Raw genomic sequence first — 21605 nt, forward strand, 5'->3', positions numbered from 1 at the left:
CGGTTTTGTATTATTTACTAACTGTATAGCTTCATAGCACTCCATCTCTTTGGGCCTCTATTTTTTCATCTGTCAAAGGAGGGAGGTTACTGTCAATTAATTTAATGCACTGGATTTCTATGACTCTTTGACTCTAAGACTTTATGCTGTAAAATGATTTTGCAACCATTATCTCTTTTGATAAGGTTTTCATCAACACAATTAAAAATTCCTTTTACAATACCTCTGTGGTTTATAAGTGTTTCTTTTTTAATGGATAGATTTACTATTCTGAATTAATACCATGTTACCTGCAGATGTCAAAACTAGGATTAAGGTGATGTCCCAAATTTAATCCCTCCTGGGTTCTACTTTGCCCCAACTCTACCATCTTCTAGCGTTCTGGTGCAGTCTAACCACTGCCATTTATATATCTGACCATCAGGGGTCCACTCCCACTGGCACCTAACAATAGGCAGTCTGAAGATTTTAAAGGGAAGTGTTACTAAAATAAAACAATTAAAATATACAAAACAGTGTATATAAAACAGGATTACAAGGAGCTTTGCTGAGAAACTGTTTCTTAACTAGTCCCTGTAGATGCTCAACAAATAGATTCCTAACCTCAGTTTCCTCATCTGTACAATGGTGGGAGGCTATCAAAGTTAAATGAGTTAACACTTACTAAGTTCCTGGCACTTACTATATACTCAATAAACGTAAGCTGTAATCCCTGCCTGGAGTAGGTCATAGAGGTTTCCTAACAGAAGTAGTGTCCTTGGGTCTTCCCTTTTCAAAGCTGTGATTCCTCTGGGTCTCTTCCAAACTCATAGTTATTTTGCAGAAAAAAAGATGACTACGATGCCCTAAATTCAGCAAATGATCGAGCTAGCTCAGGATGCGAGCCCAAATCTTTTTAGCAGCTTTTCTTTGAAGGCCTAGACATCATTCAGATTTTTCCAAGGAAGAAACAGCTTAATTACAATTTTACACTTCATGCTATTTCAAATAACAGAAATCTACAACATATTTCTCAATCAAAATGAAGACATTCAGCACGTACTAGCAGAACCAATTCAAACTGGAACAAAGATGGGGCGAGTGGACATTGCCTTTTCCTCCAAGGGTTGGTTTGACATCTTATAATCACTTTATATAACAGCCATTCTCCCAGTAAAAAGTGAAAAACCAGAGGAAGAGGTCTTGCTTCATCCAACTCCACTGATTTTGGCTTTGAGAGAATACAGCTTTAAGAAGGTATTCCCGGGAATATCCCAGGAACTCTATCCGCCCCCTCAGAATAGTAGGCAATTGAGTTAGTGATGGTGACTCAGGCAGGCTTTTTCATCCTGATCTAAAGGAACCACTACAACCCTAGAGAGAGAAATAAAAAGGGAATCGAGTGGAAAAGGCCTCCACCACCAATGACTCATGCTGTACTGTGACTCGCCTGGCACATCACTCTGTGGCTAAGACATGGAGGCTTGGTTCATTAGTCACTTCAGTGATTTTTTCAAAGCAAGGATTCTCCCTCTAAATAATCATGAGCTCTGCTTCCACAGTGTTTGTATGTGAGCTTGTGACTCACCTTTCCACCATGCCAGGCAGTACCAATTGTGTCATCTGCAAGAGAGAAAGCAAAACATTCATGATGGCCGAGGACGCAGGCAACAGAAAAAGAGTGAAGAAAACTCACCCACACTAAAAAGAAGGGAATCATGACACCATTCACCACTTCTACAGACAGCAGGTTATTTTCTGTACTCTGTAGAATGTGACTGTGTCAAGAGGGCATAAAAAGGAACCAGCTGAAATTACTGGAGAGAACACAGGGAATACTTTCAATGAACTTGGCTAAAATTAGTATTGCCTGAAATGTAATACTGGCACAGAGTTCTTCAAACAATGAAGGATTTACAGCGAAAATCTACATTTCCCAAAATGCATTCTCAGAAGAGAATATATGTTATCAGAAGAAATATCCTGCCTACCAAGATGACTTAAGCTTTCTAACCTCAAGAGCTCACATAAACTTTTCCAGCCAAAAAGTCTTTAAAAGAATACCATAAAGTGATAGGTTGGCAAAGAGTAAGTGTATCTTCACATTCATTTCTCTTGTTGGTCTAGTTAGCTGTAAGTAAAACTCATCCTTAAAGAGAGTTAAGATGTGATCTCTAGTAACCAACAATGAAAAGGTGACATTTGCATTTTTTAAGGACTCCATAATTGTTCACTAAATACATATAATGAGGGGGGCTATTTTTAAACTCTGTTTTGATATATTATTAACCAAGAAAAATTCAGAAGTCCAATGGTTTAGTCAAAATCACCTCATAGTTAAATACTGAGGCGGGAACGTGAATTTCCAACTCCTGGATATCATCAATTCTCTAAGAAACAGATGCTGTTTTGTAATAATAAGGTTTCAATGCATGCTAAGCATAGAAATTTTGTTGTTTCTATCTTGAATAATACTTCATATTAATTAAAGTAGACAGCATTCTGATGAGAAGGGAATTTTGTTTTCCTAGAAATATTCTGAAGAAAGAAAATGCCATCCAGATTTAACAAGGTAAATTCTGCTATGTGGACATCCAATCCAGATGTACTATGAACAGCTTAGTATGACAGTACAGATGTACATCAGGCATATTAACAGCGGTGGGTATTTTATTGTAAAGGATAGATTATACAAAACCCTAACAGTATTTGAAAACTTTTTTTTTTATTTAGCACATTTCATCAGGGACCATAATGCTTAGCTAAAGTATTATAAAGAGTTCCCCCAGCATTTTGTGAAGGGAAACTATAATTCAGCTCTCCAAAGTCCTGAGATCACCAGAAACAGAATAAGGGAGGAGACTGGTAATAAAAATGTCTTTACCCAGGTGTGTGTGTGTCTGTGTGTGTGCACGCGCATTTGTATTAAGGAAATGAGATCTGTTAACTATAAAGCAGCTAAGTGGAGTCCAGAAGGGGTAGCCACTGCCTGTTTGGCTCTCTTAAACAGTCTCTCTTCTATTTCTCATTGGAATATTGGGGGCAGGGAGATGAGGGAATATCAGGAGCTATTTTTTCGCTTATACCATATGCATGTCATGTATATATTAAATGTCCGCTTTCTGAATGGCAAAAATTATCTAGAAAATCATGAGACAAAACAAAACCCCATAACATAAAACCATACTTACAAAATTGTATCAGTGGCATGCTAAACATTAAATGTTTCCTTCATCAAGAGGCCTTTTATGTAGGGACATGTTCAAAATATATTCTTTATATATATGAATTAAAACTCAAGAAGTTTTAATAACTTGACATAAACACTGATTTCAGTGCCTGGCTATTAAAGGCCGGAAATATTTGCTGAATGCTCAATGACTAGAGGATTCATTAGCAAAGAAACAAGTTCTCCCCTGCAAAAGTTAATTTCTTTCTCATAGCTCATGAGCCCCTCCTTTTACATTCTGACTCTAAATTCTCTGTCCTTGTCATAAAATGTAACATCCTTTTTTAATCTGTCAAATAATAACAATGAAAAGCCTGAGAAAAGTTAACCTGAAATCTGCATGCTTTCATCAAATTGATTAATGCCTTCATCTATATTGAAATTATCTTTCCTTCTAATCAGATTATAAGTCACAATAAATTCAATTTCAAGCCTTCTTTATTTGAGTATGGGTATACAAATCGTTAATGTTCTACGCATTAAGAGGCTTCATTATATTCAGATCAAATTAAATTTTCTTTAACACCAAATTTTTATAGGATTTTTAGCTAAGTTATTAGTAGAGTTATCTGTAAGCATCAGTTGGTATCTTGATATTTGGTTATTTATACCAATATACCAGGCATTTCTGTGAAATCTCACTATCTACCTGAACTCCATTTCACAGCTCACAAGCTGTTTCTAGAGTTAACTCAATGTTAATTTTAGGCCATCTGCAGGTGATAATTGCTGTACCAGAAAAATTTTTGTTCCTCTTAACACACTTCTAAAAAAAGGTTACCATAACTTGCAAGTTCAGTGGTTAAGAATATTAGACAAGTAGTAGTAAACATGATTTCCAGACCCATTTTCTTCCCCGTTGGGACTGTTTCCAAAAGTGTATAGCAAACAATTTTAATTCTTTCCTAAGAAGCAGACAAAAGTTTCTACAATTGTGCTTCTACAAAAGTGAGAGTGTGAAATCCTCGTCCTTGCAGGAAAAGCGTTTCCTCTTTATATACATATATATTTTCAGTGACAGTATCATTAATCCTCACCACAAGAAAATCCTAGACGCCTGGAATCTAAAGGAGATAGTTTAATATATATATTATATCACACTGAAGGTATTGTCATCACTTTATATGCAAGCTAGCCAAAAAGTATACAAATATATGAGGAAAAATGAATGTCTTAATGACAGCTAAATTTAGAATTTGATTCAATGTCAAGAGTAAAATATTTACTAGTATTTACTGGTATAGCAATGTATATTCTGGCTGGAAAACAAATAAGAGGCTTATTTAGCTCATACAAAATCAAAATCAATACTATTAGATTAAGATTATTTAGATGATTAGATTATTCAGCGAAAATGCATTGGCTGGCCTAGAAAATCCTTGAAAATGTTATATTAAAATGTAACCATCTGTGGTTACGACTAAAAGTGACTTATTTTCTTCTTAGTGTTTGTATATATTTCTCATACTTTTGGCAACAATCTTGTATTGTTTTTACAATTAGAAAAGCCCCCACAATCTTATTTCTAAAAAAACCCTAATATGAATAAAACTTTTTCTCTTTTACTCCTATAGCGTCAGTGATCAACAGTTTGTAGAAGGAACTTTATTTTATACCCAGGAGCCAATGTAGATTTTCCCACTCATTAATTTAGCATGAAAAATGATCCAATATAAGCAGATTATTCTCGTATCATGTAATCTTTGGCATTTGGTCTTTTTTTTAGAGAGAACAGTACAAAGAAAATATGACTGCATAATGTTCAAAAAGACAATCAAAAGCTCAAATTAAAAGATTACATTAAAATTCAAGATGCTTTAATCACCTGTATTATCATAATACATATGTAGAGAATAAAGTATAACAACTCACCCTAGAATCCAGGCAAAGCCCCAGGAATCCAGGCTATTCATACCCAGAATTAGGATACCACAAATAGCCACTTTGTCCACATCTGCCCTCCCTCTACCCCAAAGAAACCTGCTTACCGTAAATAGCATCTGAATCCAAGTAACTAAAAACGTGCCCACACAATTTGGAAGTAAACAATTTCTTAGATGCAGATACCTTAACCAAGTTTCTAGCTGTAATCATTAACAATAATTTTTCAAAATCACAGTATAACAGTGAAAATAATTACAGAAAGTGACAACAATGTTACACAATGCCTGGTTTGGAGAAATTAGATGGTAACTCCATTGAAAATCGTGCTACAATGACACAGCACACATTTCCTTTGGCAAACTGTGTAATTTGAGCACTGCGGTAAAAAAGAACACAACTTAATTAGAAATTCTTAGAATCTCACCTGTATAGGTAACAGAATATTTACTGCACAGAGGGTGGAAAGCTTAATTAGACAAAGTTTCTAAGAGTGCTTTGAGATCTCCAAGTATTATTTGATTTCCCTTTTTATTAATGTTAAGTTTTTGTGAAAGTTAAGAGCCCCGCCTTGCCATTTTCCCACCTCCATATTACTTAACCTTAAATTCAACCCTATATCATTCAAAACAAAATTTTTCCTTTTGTAATAAATATGGTTTGATCTACATTAATTTATCAAAAGTAAAAGAACTTTTCAGAACAAAGAGCCCCATGCCAATTAATAATGATTCCAAAGCCATAATTTATAAACTCTAAACAAAATTTAAAAAAAAAATGCATATACCAGCTGGGGACAGTGGCTCATGCCTGTAATCTCAGCTCTTTGGGAGGTCGAGGCGGGGGGATCACGAGGTCAGGACATCGAGACAATCCTGGCTAACACGGTGAAACCCCGTCTCTACTAAAAATACAAAAAAATTAGCCGGGCGTGGTGGCGGGCGCCTGTAGTCCCAGCTACTCAGGAGGCTGAGGCAGGAGAATGGCGTGAACTCGGGAGGCGGAGCTTGCAGTGAGCGGAGATCAGGCCACTGCACTCCAGCCTGGGCGACAGAGCGAGACTCCGTCTCAAAAAAAAAAAAAAAAAGGAAAAAAAAGAGTGCATATACCATCATACACAGTTTTTGTAAGTTTCACATACTATAGTATGCTAAGAGTTTCCAATACCCAATTTTTTCCAAAATAAGCTAACTTCTCAAAAGCGACAGGTTTGGGGAGGAGAAAATAATTTCTAAAGTTCTCAGAGATTTTTCATTTTCACTTGTATATAAGGCATTTATCCTATAACCTAGCTTCATCCGGAGCTGAAAAGAACATCAGTACCAATCTATAACTACTCCCTCATTTTTGGAAGAAAACAATGCAGAGTGGTTATCATGACGTTTGGCAAAACCATCATTTTGTAGTTATGCCTGAAGCAGGCCATTACTATGACACTCTAAGGACCAAATGTATCCAATAATTTGGAATTTTTTAGGAGCATAATGATAACTAATTTCAAAATGAATTAAAAGACTAGCTATTAACTTGGAATGCCTTCATCTAGAAAAGCCATGGATGGGGATCAGTGGTGAGGGTTTTACTCTCCTTCCCATAATTTATCATATTCCTAACGCTGTTAAATTATTGAGGCAGGGTGCCGGGATGCATTCTTAACATAATTCCTAAATTAAATGCAATTAGACTGCTGAACGGAGACTGTTCTTATGGATTTTCAAATTAATAGAGGGCTCCCCCTACTGGCATTGTGTCACATGCTAGAGGCAAATCCAGGTGAGAAAAATGTTTCTGTGCTTTTCACCCATCTGTCCATTCATCTAAACTTTTTTTTTTTTTTTTTTTTTTTTTGAGACGGAGTCTCGCTCTGTCCCCTAAACTTTTATCATCTACTCCATGGGCAGGGCATCACATAAGGCACTTCTGGCTAAGTGACATACAATTAATACACTGTGGTATAAAAAGGAAAAAATAGATTTTCAAAAAGCATGCAAAGGGCCTCATACTCTGATTTCAGAGAATCATGGAGTGGAAGATGCCATAGTCTAAATGTTTGTGTCCTCCCACTCCAATTTTTTTTTTTTTTGAGACAGGGTCTCGCTCTGCCAGCCAGGCTGGAGTCCAGTGGCACGATCTTGGCTCACTGCAACCTCTGCCTCCTGGGTTCAAGCAATCCTCCTGCCTCAGCCTCCTGAGTAGCTGGGACCACAGGTGTGAACCACCATGCCTGGCTAATTTTTTTATTTTTGGTAGAGACAGGGTCTCGCCACGTTGGCCAGGCTGGTCTCAAACTCCTGGGCTCAAGTGATCCTCCTGCCTCAGCCTCCTGAGTAGCTGGGATTACAGGCACGTGCCACCATGCCCAGCTAATTTTTGTATTTTTGGTAGAGATGGGGTTTCACTATGTTGGCCAGGCTGGTCTCGAACTCCTGGGCTCAAGTGATCCACCCGCCTCAGCCTCCCAAAGTGCTGGGATTACAGGCATGAGCCGCCGCGCCCAACCTCTGCCCCTCCAAAACTTGTATGTTCAAACCTAATCCCCAATATGGTGACATTAAGAGGAGGGTGAGGCCTTTGAGAAATGATTACATCATGAGGGTTCCACCCTCACACATGGTATTGGTGCCCTTATAAAAGAGGCCTAAGGGAGCTTGTTTGCCTCTTCTGCCACAAGAGGACATGGCAAGAAGGCTCCATCTATGAAGAATGGGGTCCTCACTTGACACCAAATCTGGTGGGGCACTGATCTTAGACTTCCCAGCCTCCAGAACTCTGAGAAATAAGTTTATGCTCTTTAGAAATTACCCAGTCTAAGGTATTTTGTTAGAGCAGCCCAGAGGGACTAAGACAGAAGAGATTAATTTAGTCGATGTCATTCTAGTCCTTCAATTTCTCCAAGCAGTTATTCCGTTTGAGTAGATTGAACACTTGGAGTCACCTGGAACAGAAGAACCCAAACTCCAGTGCCTGAAAGGTCAGAGAGGTAACGTAAATGAGTGAGAGAAGTCAAACAATAGGGACTGGTGGGGGCTGTGGCAATCTAGAGAGCTGCAGGCCTAACTAACTGCATATATCCAGAAGCTACTCAGCTCTAGTCACTTGCTGCCATGTAGTAATTCAGGTCTGTGTTACCCAATTTTCAGATTTTTCCCAAGAGAAGTTAGAAATCTCGGTGTAAAATTTCCTAATTTTGAAACCTGAGCCAATCAAAATGTGTTCGTCAGCCACCTCTGGCCCACGGACCAACAGTTTACAACCTCTGACCCAGCATACTCACCTTCCGCCTCTTCCACTTCTGGCAGATTCAAACATTAGGAAATTCTCACAATTTACTTCAGTATAAATATCGATTGATTCAAGTTCAACCTTCTAGGGCCACATACAATTAGTGTGACCCTTATTCCCAAAGAACTTGAACTAAAATTTCAGTTCAGTTTTCTCAGTTCAGAATTTTCTGTTTTAAAAAAATCATTAATTTATTATTATTTCTTAGAATAAAAAAAATGTGTTGTGCACCTGACGTATGTGAGGCCCAGGTAGGATTCAGCAGGAAAGGAAAAGGACATGATACCAACCCTCATGGTGCTTACAATCTGTAGAGAGGCTCTAAACTGAAAAGAGAGACTCAATCTAAGAAATACTCTAGTCCAGGCATGGTGACTCACACCGGTAATCCCAGCACTTTGGGAAGCTGAGGCAGGAGGATCGCTTGAGGCCAACATAGCAACACTCCATCTCTATAAAAAATTTAAAAATTAGCTAGGCATGGTGGTGCATGCCTGTAGTCCTAGCTACTCAGGAGGCTAAGGCAGGAGGATCGCTTGAGCCCAGTAGTTCGACGTTACAGTGAGCTATGATAGTGTCACTGCACTCCACCCTGGGTGACAGAGTGACACCTTGTCTCAAAAAAAGAAAAACACACACGAAAGAAAGACAGACTCTAAAAATGAAATGCTCAGTGAAGGGAAGACATGCAGTGGGCACATGACACTCTGGAGGGTTCAGAAAGGTGCTCTACCCACACCCACCCCTAATAAGAAATGGTTTCAAGCCCCCATCTTGATTGAATGTCTGATGAAGGAAGAACTAAATTATAAGCCCCTGCTTTAAGTCTTATACTGACCCCCCGAAAAAAAGTAAAAAATTAAATTAATAAAAAAATATTAAATTTCAAATTGACTTAAGAAAAGTAAAAAGAAATTAATATATAACCCCCTGCTTGAGATGCTCTTCCACACTGTTGCTGGGACTGTAAACTAGTTCAACCATTGTGGAAGTCAGTGTGGCGATTTCTCAGAGATCTAGAACTAGAAATACCATTTGACCCAGCAATCCCATTACTGGGTATATACCCAAAGGACTATAAATCATGCTGCTATAAAGACACATGCACACGTATGTTTATTGCAGCACTATTCACAATAGCAAAGACTTGGAACCAACCCAAATGTTCAACAATGATAGACTGGATTAAGAAAATGTGGCACATATATGCCATGGAATACTATGCAGCCAGAAAAAGGATGAGTTCATGTCCTTTGTAGGGACATGGGTGAAGCTGGAAACCATCATTCTCAGCAAACTATCACAAGGACAAAAAACCAAACACCGCATGTTCTCACTAACAGGTGGGAACTGAACAATGAGAACACTTGGACACAGGAAGGGGAACATCACACCCCGGGGCCTGTTGTGGGGTGGGGAAAGGGGGGAGGGATAGCATTGGGAGATATACCTAATGTAAATGATGAGTTAATGGGTGCAGCACACTAACATGGCACATGTATACATATGTAACAAACATGCACGTTGTGCACATGTATCCTAAAACTTAAAGTATAATAAAAAAAATTAAATCTCAAATTGACTTAAAAAAAGTAAAAAGAAATTAATATATAACCCCTTGCTTGAGATGCTCTTCCCCATTCCCAAATAAAGCAAACAACAAAACACAACAGTATTTCACAATATGTGGAGGCTGTTAATATATTTCACTTTGGGCCACACCCCCATCCATTTCCTTCTCTGCTCTAAGAAAAAGGTAATAAAGAAGGTCAGAACATCCTGTCTACTTGTCAGAATGGTGTCCTGGACGTTTCCTAAGAGATTCAGCTGTAGGCAGGGCCATTCTCTAGCTTCCACTTCATTCACTAAGTGCAGCAGCAGTTTTAGGGTCCAGTATCACCTGAAGGAATGGTTTTCCCACATTTCCACAGGCACCACAGGCAGTTCAGGTAATACTGTTTGGGCAGTGCTTATCTGGAAAGGAGTGAAGAGTCTAGGGTCCCTTGAGGTCTGAAAATTGCGAATAAAAGAATCAAAGAATAATCTGGCCCAGAAAAGCAAGGCAACGCCAAATTTGGTAGCTGTTAAAACAAGTGATCTCAAATCAGGAACAAACGGCACAACAATATTTGTCTCAGAACGTGTCTTTGGACTGATGTGAACCTCAGCGTGCACCCTGTTTGCAGTGAAACCTACATTTGTCTGTCTCTGGAGACGCGGCCCTTCTCCCATTCTCCATGATTTCTCTAATAGCAATCAACAGCAGTTCAATAATTTCATTTGCAAACTCTCTCAGTATTCTGGGATGGAAATCCCTCCAGGTATAAAACTAGAACTATTTTTAGAAAATTGTGGTTCAATGTCTTGAGGTTCAATTGTCTCTAAACTCCACCGTTTCTGGGATAAAGGTCATAGTTCTTGATGAGAAATAAGATGTATCTTAGATTTTAGTCACAGAGCATCTGCAATCGGAAGAAAGCTCTTCTAGTAGGACTTCTCTTACAGTTTGAGACTGGTCTACCTGCCATATTGGTTACCTACATATAGAGTTTCTACATCACTTAACTGTATGCAGGCAGGGAACAGGAGCAAGACTAAATTTATTCCTGAAGGATTTAAGAGTAAAACTGGAAAAGCAGGCAACAAGGCTTCGAAACATCCCTTGTGAAGGGTAAGCCCATTGAAGTGAGCCACTGAGAGAGAAGAAAGGAATAAACTCAAAATGCTGGATAAGATTACAAAGTAAAACCATCGGATGAAACTGGAGAACTAAGTGGCCTGGAAGAACTGCTTATGATTAAACATCATGGGTCTATAGTCAAAACTTTCTGATTAATGTTTCTTCCCCAATATTTGCCTAGCCACATCACTACCATTTTATCTGGTGGTGACCTGCAATTTCGCTGGTCTCAGGATATTTCACTTCTGTCATTCCTCTATTAAAACACGGAACTGATGTGATTTTTACAATCATCTGACCTACTGATCCAGAACATAAACAGGTGGATCTGAAGGAATGTAAAGCCAGGTCATTCGATGTTCATGGCACAGTACAGGCCTTACAGTAAGATGCTGGGGCCCTTCTCAGCAAACATCTCCAAAGTAAGGGCACAAGCCCAAAGTCACAAGGCCAAGCTGCTTTCACCAATCATCTCTCCTGGAACACTTCTCAGCCAGTTATTCCCTATCATGTAGTTCAGTGAGGAGATAAAACTTGGCCCAACACTGATGGTAAGAAGAGGTTGTTCTCTTCCTTATACAGGCCTTTTCTGAGAAATTCATTGTGGCATTAGGCTACAGACATCCAGGCCCCAGTTCCCCTGATGTCCAGCCACAATAAAACCTTTAGAGATTCTGTAGCTGCACCAATTTTCATCTTCTTTTAAGTTACCCCAGGGCTCCAAACAGCCATTGCTACTGAAAATGTGGCCCTGGCCCTGGCAACGTAACACAGTCAACTAAAGAACAATAGGTGCAATTCATCCAAATATATTATAGGGCAAATCACAGCAGCACCAAAGAGCCCTAAACCTGGGAGCGTCACACAAATTTCGTCAAGGTGAATGCCTTTCTCTCAGTATAAGTAAGAAAAACACATGCATCATAAAATACCTATTACCATGTCACTCTGCCATTAGAACTGCCTTTCTAAAACATGGGTCAGATCACACCTTACATCTACTTGAAGGCTTTCTGTAGCTCTCTAGCCTGTTGAGCACAGCACTCAAGGTCTTGCCCAATCATGCCCTAACTTCCTCTTCTTACCTGCTGGTTAGCCACTGCACATCACTCACCTCCCACTGCTCCAGTCAAGCCATTTTCTGTCTGAATGGTCACTAGTCATCTGTGATCAGAGATGTTAACTACATTGATTCTGCATGTAGTACAACAAAAACTAATTGGCTAAGCCTCCAGACGGTATTAATTCCATGATCCATTGATTCCATATGTTGAGAGTTTTGATTTGTTTTTCTATTAGAAGTACACATCACAAAGGTACAGGAAAATTCAGATTCATATTAAAGATAAATGAAGGGATGCTTATTTGGCTCCACGAAGAAGTGCTTTAAACAGCAAACTCCCTTAGTGCTTTTTAAATGGGATTAGGTTTGCAAAAGAAAGCTTATGTATAAAAATTGTAAGTAGATATCCAGTTCTGCCAATGATACTTACCATCAATATGGCATGCAAGTGTTTAATAAATTAGCATTTGCCTCTACTAACTCATTTCATGGGAACAAGTATATACGCCAATGTCAATGAAGAATGAAGAAGAGGAAGGATGAAGAGGTGGGAGAAGCATTTTATAATTTGTCAAGATATTAAAAACGATATCTCATTTTTATTTCATCATTATATTTAAAACACTGAAAGTTACTCCATGGTGCTCTTCGATTTGTGCTGTTTTATCCATACTTTCCCCATTTGGTCTTTAAGCAGAGACTCACCACGATGACCACTGAACATGCTGATCTGTGCTCAGATCCTGCATGAAGGACAGAGTCTGTGACCATGAAGCACAGCAGGATGACTGCCTCTCACAGATTAAGGCCAGGACCTTGGCTTTCTATCATTAGTTTTCTGCAGACTGCGAGCCAAGGGATGGCATGTTCATGGAGACAGAAGAGGCCAGGGTTTTACACCGTAAGAGTATACAAACATGTAAGTGTAGACAAGCAGGAGGTTATAAGAGAAAATACTAATGGATCTAAAGTAAATGGCTTACACGGTTTATCTGACAGAGGAGTTAAAATTATCAGATGACTAATCTGAAATTAGTATTAACAATTCTAGAAAATAAAATTAAAACAAACATATTTTATCATTAACTCAGCACAAGATATTATGAAACACATGTACATTGTTTTTAACACTTACTATTTTCAAGCACTTGGCCAAATGTACCAGAAAAGGTATATCAAAATAATAGTACACATTGGTCATTTCGAAAGGCAAAAATTATAAAATATATACATTGTAGACCAGAAGGGATATTAATTTTGATCAAAAACCTTTTTGCTTGCTAAACAATAGTCATAGTTCCACATATTATTAAAATCTGTATCAGCTCTGAGTTTAAGAACAACGATAACATTTTGAGAGCCCTTATAATGATCTTGGGACTATTAGATATATTCCTATTAGCCATGTGTTAAAAGCATCAATTTTGTGCATGAGAGTCTTGCTCCGGACCCACTCACAGGTCCACTTATAATTAGTTTACCTCACTTAAACTGAATCTTATATGAGAAAAAAACTTGGCTAATAACAACAAAGTTAAACGTTGAGTTAAACATGTTCTGAATTTCCTTAAACTAGTATATATGAGTTATTGAAAATGGATTTGGCTTTCTATGAGTATGTTCAAATTTCAAGTATCTGACACTGCCCATGAGAATTCTGCCTCAGGCAATTATTTTTCACTGCTCTGGTATGTATAATCAAAGTACAGTACATTTTTGTAGTTACTAATACAATATAAGAAAAAATGGTGTTGAGATGCTCATACTTGCTAAGTATTCCTTCTTTTGGCAGATATTGGCTTGTTGTCTTTTGTTGGCACATACATGTGACATGACTATAACACATGCTTAGCAACTAGCAACCAGACTAGTTATTATGAGTGACTATTAAATATCACACCCATTGCTTTATGCTTCCATATTCCCCATATAATGCTTTATCACAACATTTAAGTTTCTCAACTGAAAAGAATCATGAGGAAGACAAAATGGAAACAATTTATCAGTGACAAATAGCGTGTGGGTGAAATCTTTGTAAAAATAAGTCTCCAGCCTAAGTTTTTGTAGTCCCAGTACCCACCACAGTGTTTGCATATAGAAGGCATTTAATAAAAAGCATTTCAAAAACTACAAAACACTGCTGAAAGAAATCATAGATGACACAAACAAATGGAAATACATCCCATGATCATGGATGGGTAGAATCAATATTGTGAAAATGACCATACTGCCAAAAGCAATCTATAAATTCAATGCAATTCCCATTAAAATACCACCGCCATTTATCACAGAACTAGAAAAAACAATCCTAAAATTCATATGGAACCAAAAGAAAGTCCACGTAGCCAAAGAAAAAGACTAAGCAAAAAGAACAAATCTGGAGGCATCGCATTACCTGATTTCAAACTACACTATAACGCCATAGTCACCAAACAGCATGGGACTGGTATAAAAATAGGCACGTAGACTAACTGAACAGAATAGAGAACCCAGAAATAAAGCCAAACTCAGCCCACTGATCTTCAATAAAGCAAACAAAAACGTAAAGTGGAGAAAGGACACCCTATTCAACAAATGGTGCTGGGATAATTGGCAAGCCACATGTAGGAGAATGAAACTGGATCCCCATCTATCACCTTATACAAAAATCAACTCAAGATGGATCAAGGACTTAAATTTAGGACCTGAAACTATAAAAATTCTAGAAGATATCACTGGAAAAACCCTTCTAGACATTGGCTTAGGCAAGGATTTCATGACCAAGAACTCAAAAGCGAATGCAATAAAAACAAAGATAAATACCTAGGACTCATTCATTAAACTAAAGAGCTTCTGCACGGCTAAAGGAACATCAGCAGAGTAAACAGACAACCCAGAGAGTAGGAGAAAATCTTCACAATCTATGCATCTGACAAAGGACTAATATCCAGAATCTATAATGAACTCAAACAAATTAGCAAGAAAAAAACAAATAATCCCATGAAAAAGTGGGCTAAGGACATGAATAGACAATTCTCAAAAGACAATATGCAAATGGCCAACAAACATATGAAAAAATGCTCAGCATCACTAATGATCAGGGAAATGCAAACCAAAACCATGATATATATATATATATATATATGTATGTGATGGAATCCTACTCAGTCATAAAAAGGAATGAATTAATGGCATTTGTAGCAACCTGGATGAGACTGGAGACTATTATTCTAAGTGATGTAACTCAGGAATGGAAAACCAACATCCTGTGTTCTCACTCATAAGTGAGAGCTAAGCTACGAGGATGCAAAGGCATAAGAATGATACAATGGACTTCGGGGACTCAGGGGAAAAGGGTGGAAGGGGGTAAGGGATAAAAGACTACAAATTGTGTGCAGAGTATACTGCTTGAGTGATGGGTGCACCAAAATCTCACAAATCACCACTAAAGAACTTACTCATGTAACCAAACACCACCTCCACCTGTTCCCCAATAACCTATGGAAATAAAAAATTAAATAATTAAATAAAATAAAAATAAATGAAAAGTCAAATAATACAGGCACCTGCTTGGTCTTCAGTTCTTTATATTTTCTGAAGAAATAAGTTAATAGACCACTTTTATCTGGAATACATGTATCTGCATCTAAACAAGAGTAGACTCAGGTGAACAAGCTGATTATGTCAGTGTTTTTAAATAGAAAGAACCAAAAAAGGATGACATCTTTATAACAAGGCTGCTTACCTTACAAACAGAAAGAATATTAATATTTATCATTTTCTTGATCACCTGCAAAAAAATATTGAGAATTTTATATATACTTGATCATGAAAGTGACCCTATTAGATATCTACTTAGGTAATCTAGAGAAGCACTGAACATTTCCCCAGATATTGCAGAGATTTTGGAAAAATGACAAGAGTTGGGGTAGAGAGGCAGATTTCATTTTACTCTCAGCATTATATTTTCCTAACTAAGGTGATAATTGATGCTAACATGCAGAATCCAAAGTGTATGTGCAAGTAAAATCTGGAAGTAAAAAGACACATTAAATCTAAAATAAATAGAATACTTTGCAATTTCCTTTCTGCTAGTATGGAGCGTAGAAATTACTGAACCTAGGATTTTCAATAATTTTTAAAATTTTACATAGTCCTTCAATGATATGCTTTTCTCATTTTCAGTAAAGGATTATGCATGCATCAAGGATGTCACTTTCATTTTGGTAGAGCTGGTTTACCTGAATCAACCATGTTGCTGTATATTAACATACTTACAATTTTTAAGTTGATGTTTAGAATCCTAAAACTTACAACAGAGCTATTTTGATATAACACAAACAAAAATAAGAGTAATAACAAAACTAGAGCGATTACTGAATCTGGCACTGTATAAGTGAGGTTATAAATATTTTCTCATTCCATCTTTCTAATACCCCTATGAAGCTGCCCATTTTATGAGCAAGGAAACTGAGACTAAGTATGGCTAGGCCCACACCCAGGGAACTCAGGTAGTAAGCAGAAGAGCCAGGGTGTGAACCACAGGCAGCTGGACTCCAGTGTCATAGTGTGAATCGTTATACCAATACCTGCATGCATTCTTTTTGTTACCATAATACACAAAGAAAGACTTACATTGTCCAAGTCAGGAACATCCAAAAAGTATTCAGGATACTCGTACGACATTCCCACGTTGTTCACTGAAATAGAACAAGATCACTAGCTGAGTAACATATGCATATTTTAAAGATTTATTAAAATAATGACATTAAAGACATCAAGACTAATATATATAATTATATAAAATACTGTTTATGGCTAGAGTAACCTTTTCCATATCTTTCTGCCCAAAATTTATCCTTAAAAGTCCAACTTAAATGTCTCTTCCTTCATTAAACCTTCCTGTACCTACCATCCAGCAACTGACAGAACTTATACTTGCCTCTCACTTTCCATAGCCCTTTGGGATATGTGTATTCTGCCTCTATCATACTGTTATTTGGAGATATTACTTAACTCTTCTCTAGACCTTAAATTTTCATAGTGTAATAGAAAGAGTGGAGAGTACCATGGTCCAGGATACTGGAAACTTGAGTTCTAGTTACAACAGTTTTCAGAAAACATGTGATTTGGGATAAGTCATGTACGATATGCATTGCATTTTGTTCCGCTCCAGAATGAGAGCTCATTTAATAATTCAAAAAATATGTGCCATACACTTTTGAGTAAGACATGTGCTAGGAACTTTAAAAAGTGGGGGAAAAGTGTTGGTATCACTGAGCATACAATCTAGTAGGAAAAGAAAGAAAGAAACAATTATTTCATGACAGAACAGAGTGCCATGGGAGCCTTTCCTGCAGAGCCTGACTTCAACTGGAAAGTGAGGGAAGGCTTCTTTCTGGTGGCCAAGGGAGTAGGTCAGACTAAATGTCTCCAATAAACCATCTATCAAAAGTTGAGGTCATGTCTTAATTTTCCTTATACCACACTCCCTTACCTTCCCAATCACCTAACTTAAAGTTGGGGCTACAAGACAATTGATAAGATATGAATAAACCTATATATATTTAGATACAAGATTTTAATACTCAAATATCCTATGGTTTTCCCCAGCCCTGGAAAGACAAAGACAATCCCAGAATAAAGAACATTTGCAGGAATCAATCAATCAATAAAATATCTTAGAATTTATTTTAACTAAATAAATAACTCATGAGATAGACGATCTATCTATCTGCCTATCTACACTTAATCATCACAACAACCCTATTAGGTAGTTCCTATTATTATTTTCCTCTTACATATTAGGAAACTGAAGTTCACAGCAGTTAAATAAATTGCCCAAGGTGATAGAGCAAAGTAGGCCAGGACTCAAACTCAGGAAATTTGACTTCAGAGACTAGGCTTTTAACCACTATGTTAAAACCTTCATACACCTTTATCCAATATTCAACTCAGAAAAAAAGAAAATCATAATAACTGAATAATAAACAAACATCTCATAACAATGTTTAATAAAATTATGAAGTATTTAAAAAAGAAGTTTCAGTTGCAAGAAGATGATGACATTATGATCAGTCTGCTACAGCTTATAAGGAATTATGCCAGATAAACCTGATATTAGTAATAATAACTTTTCAATAGTCTAACAAAATTAATAATAGTTCAAAGGAACTCAGTAAGGGTTTTATATTTAATTATAAGCCAATCACTTGAGGCTGTAAGTCGCAAGATTTTACAACAATACCACTGAAACCTGTCAGAATAAATGTAAGCAAAAGACAATGACAAACAAACTTTATTTAATTAGGATTCATACTCATCTGAATAGGGATAGTATCTAAACATAATTAATAACAGCAGGTCCAAATCCATTGTTACTTTATTCAATAGGTTCTCCACCCACCAAGCATCCCAAGAGTCAATTCTATAAAAGATCTGTTAACAATTAGGCCAAAACTAGTTGAAGGTAAGGCTTTATGTTCACTTGACTTTGCTTTAACCACTTAAAGAATTACAAAGGATGAATAATTCAGAATATGACTAAAAGAAACAGCAAGACCCAAAATATCTGTTAAAATATTGCACATAAACAAAATATTCTTTATATCAGTTTAAGATAACAGAATCTTCCAGGAAAGGCTTTGCCAAGTTGTAATATTCATCAGAATTGAAAAAAATTTCATGAAGTACAGTGAACTATCCCCCTTCACTCTTCATATCAAGAAAACTTTCTTCTGATTTCCCACTAGCCTATGGGAATATTAATGCTATATTTCAAAATGCAAAGGAAAATTGAACAGTGTAATTATAAATCTTCTAAAATCCAGATTTCAGGTTTTTAAAAAAAATCTGGGAACTTTGCAAGCAGCACAGTTGACTTTGTAATCTTAACATGTACTATAAGTACAAAGTTAAGAAAAGGAAGTCCCTGAATAAGCAAGCAGAGAAGTGTTATTCTGGTTATGGCTGTATTAACAATAGAGAGTTGCTGGGCGTGGTGGCTCACTCCTGTAATCCCAGCACTTTAGGAGACTGAGGCGGGTGGATCACAGGTCAGGAGATCTAGACCATCCTGGCTAACATGGTGAAACCCGATCTCTACTAAAAATACAAAAAATTAGCCAGGCATGATGGCACGTGCCTGTAGTCCCAGCTACTCGGGAGGCTGAGGCAGGAGAATTGCTTGAACCCAGGAGGCGAAGGTTGCAGTGAGCCGAGATCACGCCACTGCACTCCAGCCTGGGTGACAGAGGGAGACTCTGTCTCAAACAAAAACAAAAACAAAAACAAATAATAGAGAGTCTTCAGCTGTGTCTCTGATAATTGAGCAAAGGAAAGCTATCAAAGCTATTTATTCACACAACGAAAATGTGAACATCTATTTAACATAGCTCTATAAGAAAACATATTCAACCGAAAAGCGTCTGCACAGCAAAGGAAATAATCAACAGAGTGAAGAGACAACCTGTTGAATGGAAGAATATATTTGCAAACTATCCATCTGACAAGGGACAAATATCTAGAATATACAAAGAACTCAAACAACTGAATAGTTTAAAAAACAAGTAAACTTATTAAAAAGTGGGCTGAGGATATGGATAGCTATTTCTCAAAAGAAGACACACAAATGGCCAGCAGATAAATGAAAAAATGCCCATCACCAATCATCACAGAAATCTGAATCAAAATGACAATGGGATATCATCTTACCCCAGTTAGAGTAGCTGTTATTAAAAAGCCAGAAAATAACAGATGCTGGCAAGGATGCAGAGAAAGCAGAATTCTTATCCACTGTTGGTGGGAATGTAAATTAGTATAGCCACCATGGAAAACAGTATGGAGGTTTCTCAAAATATTAAAAATTAAACTATCACATGATCCAACAATCCCACTACTAGTATTTATCCAAAGGAAAATAGTGTATCAAATAGATACCTGCACCCCCATGTTTATTGCAGCACCATTCACAATAGCAAAGATAAGGAATTGACTTAAGTGTCCATCAACAAATAAATGGATAAAGAAAAATGTAGTATATATACACAATAAAGTACTATTTGGCCATGAAAAGAATAAAATCCTGTAATTTATAGCAACATAGATGGAACTGGAGGTCACTGTGTTAAGTGAGATAAGCCAGGCACAGAAAGACAAATATTGCATGTTCTCATTCATATGTGGGAGCTAAAAAAAGTTGGTTTCATGGAGGTAGAGAGTAGAATAATAGATACCAGAAGGTGGGGCAGGTGTGTGTGGGTGGGTGATGGATGAAGAGAGGATGGTTAGTGGGTACATATAGTTAGACAGAAGGAATAAGTTCTAATGTTCAATAGCAGAGTAGGGTGACTATAGTCAACAACAATGTATTGTATATTTCAAAATGGCTAGAAGAGAGGTCTTTTAATGTTCCCAACACATAGAAATGATACTCAAAGTGACAGATACTTCAGCCACCCTGAGATGATCATTACACATCTTATGCATGTAATAAAATATCACATGTACCCTATAAATATGTAGAAATATTATGTGTCAGTTAAAAAAAAGAGAAAATCTGTTCAACACTGAGAACTTTAGTCCAAAAAAACAAATAGTATCATGGAGAAGGGCTATGTTTTCATAAATAAAAGTACACACAATTAAACAATGTTAAAGCTGGAATAAGGCTGTTAAGAGCACTGAGTCCAATTTTATGAGGTGAAGTATACACCAAGGTCACAATGGCAATTTGTCCTATTCTCGGGATTAGGACTTCCACATTCCCTCCTGCACTATTAGTTCCACCTTTTGCTTGTGGAATGAATGATACCCATAATCTCCCCACCATAAGTAATCACTTCAGAATGCTCTTATTTAGGAGTATACAGAAAAAACTCTTGCTCTCAAATAGTTATTTCCACAAAATGCAGAATAGTGCCAATCTTTTGGAAAAGCAAACCCACAGCAATTTTATTTTGAGACGTCAGGTGGCAGCAATAACCTAACAGCAGGCAGAAAGCTTTCAGGGAATTGCAGAAGGACGAGAAAGAACAGGCTTTGAGTAGGAGTGAAGGATGGAAATACTCTCATTATAATTTAATCTCATTAAGAATGGGTGCACGCAATGCCATCTTTACATATTACAGGATTCATTATAGGATTCACCAAACCAAACAATGGCACATGTTGCTCCAACATTATTCAGATAGTCGAAGATCCCTTCTAAATGGTCGCACCTTAAATTCGCATTAAACATGTTTATTGGTGAGTTTTCTTGAATTCTTGAAGTGAGGCACCAGAGACAGATTTAAACATTTTTTTCAGTGACCTGAAAAACCTTTTTATTGTGTAACAACACATGATGTCTCTCAGGAAACAACAGATATCTATATCATCACGGAATTCCCACCACCATCCCAGTCACTGTAGGGCGCTGGACAGTAACAAAATCTTTCCCATTGGTTTCTGACTAGAGGTCTAAGACTGGGAAGAGCTCAATAGAAGAGATGAGGCAGGCAGAGAACAGAGGT

The 21605-nt window shown here is 37.3% G+C and overlaps 1 protein-coding gene across 2 annotated transcripts in view; it reads right to left on the reverse strand.

The window, feature by feature from the left end:
- The window catches only part of HSD17B12 (hydroxysteroid 17-beta dehydrogenase 12), a 168823-nt gene that overhangs the window by 24319 nt on the left and 122899 nt on the right, over positions 1 to 21605 (reverse strand). For both annotated transcript variants that reach the window (XM_032166223.2, XM_058446266.1), the window contains exons 5-7: positions 16729 to 16793; positions 15839 to 15883; positions 1568 to 1602 (exon numbers count right to left, since the gene is read on the reverse strand). In XM_032166223.2, coding sequence (XP_032022114.1) covers positions 1568 to 1602; positions 15839 to 15883; positions 16729 to 16793 — 145 coding nt within the window. The remainder of the gene's footprint in view (positions 1 to 1567; positions 1603 to 15838; positions 15884 to 16728; positions 16794 to 21605) is intronic.

This window comes from Hylobates moloch, unplaced genomic scaffold, assembly GCF_009828535.3.
Source record: "Hylobates moloch isolate HMO894 unplaced genomic scaffold, HMol_V3 SCAFFOLD_11, whole genome shotgun sequence".
In the NCBI taxonomy this organism is placed as follows: domain Eukaryota; kingdom Metazoa; phylum Chordata; class Mammalia; order Primates; family Hylobatidae; genus Hylobates; species Hylobates moloch.